Source organism: Eucalyptus grandis, chromosome 4, assembly GCF_016545825.1.
Source record: "Eucalyptus grandis isolate ANBG69807.140 chromosome 4, ASM1654582v1, whole genome shotgun sequence".
NCBI classification, from domain to species: Eukaryota; Viridiplantae; Streptophyta; class Magnoliopsida; order Myrtales; family Myrtaceae; genus Eucalyptus; species Eucalyptus grandis.
Window position 1 is genome coordinate 9,280,108 of NC_052615.1, and position 10,698 is coordinate 9,290,805.

General features: G+C 40.5%; 1 protein-coding gene and 1 pseudogene across 1 annotated transcript; both read left to right on the forward strand.

Annotated features, from left to right (window-relative positions):
• The first annotated feature begins 1,974 nt into the window (after positions 1–1,974).
• Positions 1,975–3,018, forward strand: LOC108959186 (annotated as a pseudogene).
• An 819-nt stretch (positions 3,019–3,837) lies between these two features.
• On the forward strand, positions 3,838–8,236 carry LOC104440885 (ras-related protein RABA1c). The gene is made up of 2 exons (XM_010053873.3): positions 3,838–4,224; positions 7,452–8,236. The coding sequence occupies exons 1-2, from the start codon at positions 4,004–4,006 to the stop codon at positions 7,885–7,887; spliced, it is 657 nt and encodes a 218-aa protein (XP_010052175.2). The 5' UTR covers positions 3,838–4,003; the 3' UTR covers positions 7,888–8,236.
• The last annotated feature ends 2,462 nt before the right edge of the window (positions 8,237–10,698 follow it).

Genomic DNA, 10,698 nt, shown 5'->3' on the forward strand with positions numbered 1-10,698 from the left:
TCAAATCAACAATTGAGGAGGGTACAATAATAGGAATTAGACTATACAAGCAATATCTAGTTCTCTCTCATTGGTTATTTGCGGACAATTCCATTCTTAGATGGAATGGTGATTGAGTGTCAAAATGTGGCATCAATTCTGAACCAATACTATTATGCATCTAGCCAAGAAATCAATTTGAACAAATCTAGTATTTCATTCAAGATGTCCACAGAATTTAAGAAGGAATATGGCAAATGAATTGCGAGTCATTGAAGTGGAGAAGACAGAAAAGTATTTGGGAATTCTTTCAGAGTAGGGAGCTTCTAATAAACAAATGTTTGTATGGATATTAGCCCGTACATATATGACACTGAAAGGGTGAAAGGAAAAATGGATGTCAAAGTCAGGGAAATAAATTTTAATCAAATCTATGGTACGAGCATTGCCTCAATATGTTATGTCTATCTTTAAAATTCCTATTTCCATTTGCCGAGCCATAGAAAGGAAGATTGCATCATTTTGGTGGAGTAAAATTGATTCAAAAACAGAAATGCATTGAAGGAAATGAGAATTAATAAAAATGATGAAAGATGGAAAGGGAATGGGTTTTAGAGATCTAATTTCCTTCTATAGGGCCATGCTTGGTAAACAAGCTTGAAGATTACTGCAGAACCCTTCTTTGCTATGAGCCAAATTTTAAGAGGGATTAATTTCCCTCAATGCTCATTTTGGAAAGCCGGAAAAGGTATACGACCCCCGCAGTAGAGATCATCAAACATTTGCGTCTGATCTCGTAAAAGATCTCATAAAACTTCATACCCATTTCAGTATTTCGTCTCTTTAGAGGTAAAACTAGATCGGACAAAGAGATGAGCAACAACTGCCATGCATGGGCAGCAAGAAACGATTCAGGGCATCTCTCTTCTTACGAACTCGAGCGGAGGTGATAAGTTTAATTAGTGCTGCAATAATAGTAACACGGCTTCTTACATGCGCAGGCTTTTTAACATTGAATGCACGTCGTGCCTCATGAAATCTCTCTCTATTTTTAAGTGACTGAATGTATCCTTTGGCAAAGCCGTGGGAAGCGATTAGTGAGAGTCACTCACTGTGGCATCTGCTACGCGGATGTGGTGTATACCCGCAACATGAAAAAGAACTCCGTGTATCCTTTGGTTCCCGGGTAAGTATTAATTGTCAGGAAAAAAAAAAAAGCACCGCCTTTCTCTCTCTCTCGAATTCTCCAGATATCTCTCACTCTCTACTCCTCCAGATTTTTCTCTCTAGAGAATTCCTCAGCTGCAATTGCTGACAGATAATCAGAAAGTTGTAATAAAATAATAGTAGGAAGAGTGTGGAAGGCGGTTCATTGACCGACCTTACGCCCTATAAATAGGGCTCTTGTCCATGGAGAGTAGTGTGGTAGAGAGTCTTGTGTGTGAAGTGTGTGGAGTGCGTACGTGAGGTGTGTGGGTGTGTGTAGGGGTGTCATTGTAGTGTAAGTGTAGGGTGATAGAGATTGAGTGGGTGTGTGCAGAGTTGTGTTCGTGTGTGGTTTGTAAAGTGAGTGGGTGAGCAAGTAAAGTGAGTAGTGATAGTATAGAGAGTTTGTAATATCGTTTATAAAAAGAGTAATTATTTTACTTGTACATCTACTTGCTTCTCAACATTAATGACGTCTACTCTTTATTCGCTTCACAAATAGCATTGTTGACTACTTCAGCTTTTAGAATTCCTATTCTTCCTGATGGGTGATTATCTGTGTCTGCGGGCATGAGATCGTGGGAATTGTACAAGAAGTGGGTAACAACGTCGGCAAGTTCAAGATTGGAGGGTGTCGGAAGCTATCTCGACTCGCGTAGAGCTTGCGAGAATTGCAAGGATGCGCACAAGAGAATTATTGCTCAAAGGGATTCACGATGACAATCAATGGCACTTATGAGGATGGTTCGATTACACGAGGGTAGTGCTAGATACTGTACTAATCGTTGAACTTACAGCAACTGCTACAAAATACCTGAAAAGTATCCCCTAGCTCTAGCAGCACCTTTGCTGTGTGCCGGAATCACGGTCTCCACTCCAATGATTCACCACAAGATGAATGGACCTGGAAAATCAATAGAAGTAATTGGACTTGGCGGGCTGGGTCATCTGGCCGTGAAGTTTGCCAAGGCCTTTGGATTGACTCTGACTATTTTCAGCACAAGCATCCCAAGAAAGATGATGCCTTGAATCTGCTAAAAGCGAAAATTTTACAATCTCATCTGACAGGGAATAAATGGCAGTAAGATTAACCGCGATTGAGTCTTTTAAGTTTCTCAAGTTGGGTTCATACCAGATACATACCATTTCAGGGTTTCTAAGATCTGTTTTTTTCTACAGGGTTTGTCTAAAACTCTGGAATTCATAATCGATACAGCATCTGGAGACCACCCTTTTGATCTGTACCTATCATTGCTTAAGACAGGAGGAGTCCCAGCTTTGGTTGGCTATCCAGGTGAAGAGATAAAGCTCAGTCCACTCAGACTTCTCATGGGTGAGCATTCTCTCAATAAGCACAGTTCATCTCTTCTTTATCTTCCAATCCGGTCCCTATTTTGGCACATCAGATATGATGACTTGTTTTGCATCTTGAAATCCATACACACCTACGGCTTCAGGCATGAGGACCGTCTCCCAGACTTCAGTCAGCGGGACAAAATGAACCCAACAGATGCTTGGATTCTTCGCCGAGCACGAGATATATCCCAAGGTCAAAGTCATTCCCATTCAATACGCGAATGAAGCTCTTGATAGGCTTCAAAAGGGTGATGTGAAGTACCGCTCTGTGATAGACATTGAGAGCTCATTAGAGTGATTTATTCAGTTTTCTAGATCACTTTATGTTGAGTGGAAGCAATTATGTAGGGATAAGAGTATAATGACAGCAACAAGTAGGCAGTGGTCCTTCCATTATAAGTGTTTGCCTCCTCCTTTTCAAGGAAAGTTCCAAAGCTGTTGTTTGCATTTTAAGTGAATTTCGATTACGTTTTCTCGGAAAAGCCAGATCTTATCTCCCCAACAAAAACGATGTCTTCAAGATATTGTTTAGTCCTGAAGTTATACACGTAGTGCTGAGAAGTTACAGTTCTTGGATAGAGGAAGGAAGATTCCTTTGGCAGTAAATGTAAATTTTAACTTGCACACATACAATGCAAAGAGGCTAACTTGGATCTGTAGAAGGGTGTGACCCTCTGATTGTTGTGGTTCGAAAATTTTGAGGAGTCCATTAATTAAAGGAAAAGACATAAATTATGACAAAAAAGAAAGAAATAAGATGACACCGGAGAATGCACCGATGAAAAGTTAAATTTAACATTAATAGTCTAAAGTCCGATCATGATATCTCTTGTATTAAATGACGGTCACAATGACAAAAAATGGTTTTTCACTTCAAACTCTTTTCAACTATAATCACTAATGTTAATTCAAACTAATGCCCAAAAAAACGAATTGCATCACTATCTCAATGAGTTTGCGTATATAAATTGAGATTCTGAACACAATAAAGCCTAAAAAGCATGAGGGGGATTAGTCAACCAATCGTGAGGTAGGATTTCACACCGATGAGTCTTTGCAATCCAATCTCGCTGCCTTATTTGCATCTCTTCCAAAGGACTTAATTTGAAAAAATCATGCCACTTTCAGGGCCCAATTCGATTAATTAAAAGTTCGACGGCTGGATTGAGAAAAATCGGCAAGCTCAAGGACCAAAACTAGGATTTCACATGTTGGATACCAGCCAAGCACAGCACAATGGTCTTCACTTTTTCTTTACCCAGACAATAAAACGTCAAAAATGGAGAAAAGTACACACGCTTTAGCCTTTGATTAAGACCAAGAAGGGGGGCTCTCTGTTTTTTTAACGGGGAAGGAAACAAGCACGTCGTGCAACTTGCCGTGTAGCTCTCGAAAACGCCCCTCCTTCTCTCTCTCTCTCTCTCTCTCTCTCTCTCCTATCTCTCTTGGGTCTGAGCAAGAAATGGCAGGGTACAGAGCAGAGGATGACTACGACTACCTCTTCAAAATTGTCCTGATCGGCGACTCTGGCGTGGGCAAGTCCAACCTGCTCTCCAGATTCACCAGGAACGAGTTCAGCCTCGAGTCGAAGTCCACCATTGGGGTCGAGTTCGCCACTCGGAGCTTGAACGTCGATGGCAAGGTCATCAAGGCCCAGATTTGGGACACCGCTGGTCAAGAAAGGTGAGGCCTTTATGGCTTTCGCTGTGGAAAGCCCTTCTGGGTCTTGTCATGTCTCGTGTTAACTTGCCGTCCTCCGCAGTCTTGTCATCATTGCCTTGTGATTGTGCTTCTGGGGTGATCTGGGTCGTGTGTTGCTGAATGATAATGGTGGTTGGAGGTAGGATATTATGGAGTTGGATCTTGTTTTTCTTGGGGATTTTCTTTGGCAATGGTTGATCTGCTTTTGTTGGGATGAATTCAGTTGTTTTTTAGTGGTGCTAGTTTTGGTAGATCTGAAGTCATTACGCAGGGCCATCTCCCCATCTAGTTCAATTTACAGGGGACTGTTGTGGAATTAACCTCAGTTGCTGTGTGGTAATGGCCCTTGTTTTCTGGGAGCTTTTTTACCTTTCCAGGGCGAGACTAGATTGGTTTGTAAGGGTGATGGCGAGTTAGATCTTCACAATTCATCCGCTGATATATATGGCTCTTTCCATTCCCCCCAGATGCACGAATGAGCTAACACCTTGCTCTGTTGCCTCCATTTCTCGGTTTTTTTAGATTGTTAGGCCATTTTGAACTTGACTACGTGATGGGTGTGAATGATTGGGATCTTTGTGGAAGAAGAACATCTAGTGTGGTACTTTGTCTTGCAGAGACTTACTGTTTATGGAACCAATAGGCTTTACGAGTCTTTAATGTTTGTCATCGTTTTGGAAACGATGCAGAAGAACATAGTTTTGGACTTGATAGTCCCTGGATGTTCTTTTCTTCACCATGTTTGTCCCATGGAATAACTGATGCGTGGTGAGATTGGGTGAGCTTGCTGAACATGTTTAATGGAACAAAAGTGTTTGATTTGTTTGCAAAAAAAAAAAAAGAACTTTGGGATAAAAGAGTTCACCGCCAAGGCTAAAGGATTGCTCCACCAGCCAAGGATAAAGAACTTGAAAGTTTGCCACCAAGGCATAAAATTACTCCTTGACAGTTCAATACCAAGAAATTGGATAAAGAATCTAAAGAATCACTCACTTGAGATAAATTCTCACGTATTATTAACTCACAATTCAGCCACTTAAACTTGGGAAGCACCTCTTTATTATAGAGGGACTAGGACACTTAACTGGGAAACATCAAACTTGGAAACATTAAAGTAGGAAACCTTAAACTAGGAAATATCAAACTAGGAAACAATAAATTAGGGAACAAACCTAAACTAGGAAAGATCTCAAATTAGGAAACATCCTTTTAACCTTCCTTTATTCTTCAACTTATAAAAACTCCTATCTTCGATGCCTTATCCTTATTGGGACCCATTGAATCATGTTGTGTGGCCGACATTTCCCTTTGCTTGCATGAACATCAAATGGTTTTCAATGGAATCTGATGCTCCCGCATCAATAATATAACGAATTTCCTACTTATGGAGTCTTTTGATTGTAGTCACCCCTATTTTGGCTCTTCAACAGTGAAATCGATCATGTACTCTGGTATTCAGTATTATGAATGGTGTTAATACATAACAGAAATAGTAGAACGGGCATCTGGGGTAGGTCGCGTTGTTTGAGGATGAGTTCATACCATGTTGAGAACATGTGAATACATCTTACTTTTCATCCATATTGTGGAGATCACTTATCATTAAGGTGCAGTTCCTGATGTAATCATCAAAGTATGGTAGAGAACTTCATTGTTCACCAGATTATAGGAATTGGAATCATTAATGAACTGTTGTGCGTCATTGCAAGTTTGGTTAGATTGCTTTACAAGGTTTCTGGATTACTCAAGGAAGACTCTAATCATCTGCATTACTAGATACTCAAGGAAATATCTCTATGGCTCCCACCTATAGGGTTCAAATATGTTAAGCATGCCCTTGGGTTGTTGAAAATTTTGAGAATTTTTTTTTTTTTTTTTTTTTTTTTGGTTGAAAATTTAGAAAGCAGGATATTGACACATAATAAATTCAGGTAAAGTTTGTAAACTTATGAAAATATGCATTGGTGCAAGACATTACTAACTAAAGAAGTAGCTTCCTTTCCCTCAGCCATGTAAGATCCACAGTGACTTAAGGAAGTTTGAGAATTTCATGATGACATCACACATTTTGCTAGTTCTGGCAAATTGTGTTGCTGTACAAGTGAAACTGCCCCAACAAAAGACTCAGCTTTGAGTCCTATGACTAAATCGGGTCTTGAGTCTCTTGACCTCCTTTACATTATGTGATTTGTGAAGAAATCCCTTTCTGATGCATTTGGTGGGACAGCCCCAATTCCTTGTACTATGAGGCTTCTCTGCTTTGCTTGTGTCCATGTTCTCTCAAGATTAATAATTACAAGATTGGGACTCCATTATTTGACAACAAATATGCAATACTCTAAAATGGCAAGTGCTAAATGTAATAGAGTAACCAAAATATACTTTTCTTTTTACAATTGAGAACTCTAGTTGACAATTCTGTAAAAAGTTTTATACCAAAATAAGTGATAACAGTATTGTAAATGCTGATTTTAACAGAATATATAGAATATTTGGCAGAGGGTGCCCTCTTAGTCTTGCTGGTTCTGAAAGTATGGGGGCTACTTGCCAAAAGAAGATGTACAATTGGCTCACTTTTCTAATGGCTCAGTTTACGATATTGCATATTTTTCTCAGTACAAGCCGTATGTCGGGAGTTCATAGCACAGCTTCAGTGTGATCTGTTCATCAAATGAATTGCCTTCATAAGTTTTTCATCATAATAAGGAATGATGATGCCACACACAGGCATTGGGATTCAACATCCATGTTTTGGAACGTGATGGAATATATATAGTTGAGCTAATGATGGTTTTTGCTCCTCCTCCTTGTTAAAAAAGAGACCATCCATATATGCTTAACAATGATTGTGGGTGCAGTTGGAGATTTTCTCCCCTGAACTTTTGCTTCTGCTTCTTCCTTCTTCTTTTTTCTTCCTTTGTCGATTGTTCTACCAGAATGTACAAGAGACCCAAAAGACCAGAAGCTTTGTGAACGCTCAAGCCCAGAAGCCATGGGCTCAAACATAACTTCTTTAGTTATGTTGCAATAATGACCATTCGATTGTCATGCTGTTAATTTAAAGAAGTTATCTTGTGATAGTAACTTTTGGAACTTTCAGTGTTGTCAATTTAAAGAATTTAAAGACCTCTCTTGACTACCACTGTTAGATTGTGATTTGCCAACACTTCCTTATCTTTCGCTATATTACATTCCCTCAATTTCTGCAGGTACCGTGCCATCACTAGTGCTTATTACCGGGGAGCTGTGGGCGCATTACTTGTGTACGACGTTACTCGTCACTCCACATTCGAAAACGTGGAGAGATGGTTGAGGGAATTGAGGGATCACACGGACCCCAACATCGTGGTCATGCTCGTCGGCAACAAGTCCGATCTCCGGCACCTCCTGGCAGTCTCGACAGAGGATGGGAAATCATTCGCGGAGAGAGAGGCCCTCGTCTTCATGGAAACTTCTGCACTCGAGGCGACCAACGTGGAGAATGCTTTCGCCGAAGTCTTGACTCAGATTTACAACATCGTGAGCAAGAAGGCCCTGGAAACAAGTGAGCAAGCAAATGGCTCGGCTGTGCCGTCTCAGGGAGAGAAGATTGATGTTGGTAAGGATGTGTCAGCTGTCAAGAGAGGTGGATGCTGCTCAAGCTAGTCAGATTCTTGGAACATTCGAGAGTTTTGGATTACTGGGTAGTTGCCGTTTTTCCTGTCATCATATTTTGCGATATATAGCGTGAGATATTTTTTCTGCACGACACTGGCCGATCCGGTCTAGATTGCAGGTACACGAATTTGTATCATTTATGTCAGCGATTTCTTGTGATGGGTACAGAGCTTAATTTAGGAAACTGCTTGTTAATTTTACATCTATTGGTTCATTACCATGTTGGTCTTCTTTTGTTTTTTGGACACAATGTATTAGGTGCTTGATGCTAGCGCGGACACATTGTATTATTTTCCGAGGGAATCATGACGTTGAATTGGAACTATATTTGTATGCATTGAGTTTCTTTTTCTTTCATTCTTTGCTAACTGCTCTAAAGAATGCAAAGTAAATTCTATAATCAACGGCATTGATATATTCAATCTCTTATTTTAATATGGATATGATAATTCTATTTGTGCGAATCTCGAGTTAATTACAATTCTTTACTTGCAAATAACATCGTTGATAGGAAAAACATAGAATGTAATGTCACGGTATAGGTTATATTACTAGACAATAGAAATTGATCAGTTGACTCCTAGCACTGAGTGGCTAAGTGCCACGACGTGACGACAAGACCCATCAGAAATATTATTTTAGGGCCTGAGTTACCCGGCTGATAATATCTGACAAGACAACACGTTAGGATCACTTCACTGGAGGAGAAAACGACGTAACTACTGTTCGAAAGGCTCAATGTGCATTGATTCCTAATGGTAATGCGAATGCCATGCCACTAGTCAAAATCATCTCTGTCACTTCTCGCCTGAAGCCATCGTCTATTAACCATCACTCGGCCAACCCATAAGTCGTGATTCAAGCATACAAGTAGGAGGCTGGCAAATTTTATCTCCCTAGTTCTTACTCAAGGTTTTATCTCTCTCTCTCTCTCTCTCTCTCTCTCTCTCTCTCAGAGTTATAGGCATTGACTTAAGTATCAGAGGGCCAATCTGAATACAAAACTCAGGCTCCTTGACTCGATGCTTGGGGTGTAGTTCAATTTCCTAATGAGAGATTTGAAACAACATCAAGAAGTAAAAAAAATTGCTTATTTATTTTTAGAAACAATTCCAGAACAAATCCAAACCATTTTTTTCTCTTTTCTTTTCTTCTTTTTCTTTTTCTTTTTCTCTTCTTCTTTTCCCTAACTAGTTATCGACTAGTTGAGGTTCGGCCTCACCTCGCCACCGGCGAAGGTTGACCTCACCCAACCAATCTTGTAGCAGTTGGGCGAGGTCGAGCCTTGCCGGCGGCTCTTGTCTAGCCAGTTGTTGGCTATCATCATGGCCGGCAACCAACTAAAGAAAGAAGAAGAGAAAGAAAAGAAAAAAAGAAAAATGTGATAGGAGTATTTAAAAAATTAAAAGAAATTCTAAATCACAAAAACATTTAAGGGTCTATTTCGGAAATAAAAATTTGGAACGGTTGCAAAATGTCTTTGAATGCTCAAAAACCCGTCTAGAATATATAATAAAAAAATTATTTATGAACAAAAATTATTCTAAGAGAATAGTTATAAAACGTATCCTTACAACAATAATCTCATGTTCCTAATCAGCCGCGATCTCCTATGATGTCGCACGCTCCTCTATCAAATCTTTACATGCCTCAGTACCAAGGCCTTATTACGACCCCCGAGCAGTTCCCTACCCCTTCTCCATTGCACGACCATTTTGGCTATGAACATGCACTGTCCTCCACCTTATGCCCCTTTTGCCCAAGAGCCCATCTTGTGCCTCAGGAGCCTTCATCGGTGTCAGAGGCCACGTGTGTCGCTAGGGATCAGTCCTCTACCCTGGTAAACAAGGTCGAGATGCTCCTGGACGCGGAACATAGGAGCCCACAGGGTAAGTTGTCGATAAGCATTGCCCACGAAGGTAATTCGGCAACCTGATCAACGAGTTTGGGAAGCAGGCATGGTGTCGGACAAGAAGCTTCCAAGCTCTATGGATCAGCTGGATGACTAAGATGTGGATCGTGGTTTCATAGAAGGAACGCAAGTTGGGAGATGTGATCCAAAGGCTCGGTGGATCCCACGTCATTTACAACAGTCCTCTATCGTCATGACCCGAATATAAACAGACGAAATAATAGTTGCTCCTCTTCCAGAAGAGTTCTAGCACCATAACCAGCACGAGAACGACGTTTTAGGAGACCACTCGGAACATGTTGGGGCATTTTCAGGCTGCTAAGATGTTGCGCACAATACCACCCGCAATCTTACGTTGAGTGTTCCCGGCGACTTTAGGCAAGGCGGCCAGGACATGGTTTAGTAGTCTATAACCGCGGTCTCTCAGCTTACTACACAAACCGGTTATAACATTCATCACGCACTTCTCCAAATTGTCGGCGGCTCTAGGAGATGAAGAATTCACTTTTAGCGGTCAAGCAGCAGTTGGAAGAGTACCCTAAAGATTACCTCCATCAATTCAGGGAAGTGGCTATTGAAATTCTGTAACTCCCTTCTAATGCTAATCTACCAAAGGAATGAGCATATCAGACCATTCAAATCAGGGAATCGCCGGAACCGAACCGGACCAACCAATTTAGTCCAATTTTCTAAGGCACTGGTCCAATTCCCAATTCCATGAAAAATGAACCGGTAATTTTTTGTCCAATTCCTGATTTCAGGGGAACTAGACTGGCAGAACTAACGGACCAAACTGACTATTTTTCTAATATATTTTTAAATTTCTTTAAAATAGCAATAAATCATAAAATAAACTATTTTATTTCTTAAACACACACACACACACA

What these genes read in the sequence shown, in the direction of transcription:
- LOC104440885 (XM_010053873.3), top strand. Translation starts at nt 4,004, where the DNA reads ATGGCAGGGTACAGAGCAGAGGATGACTACGACTACCTCTTCAAAATT. An exon ending in GACACCGCTGGTCAAGAAAG is followed by an intron (nt 4,225 to 7,451) that starts GTGAGGCCTTTA and finishes CAATTTCTGCAG; the next exon opens with GTACCGTGCCATCACTAGTG.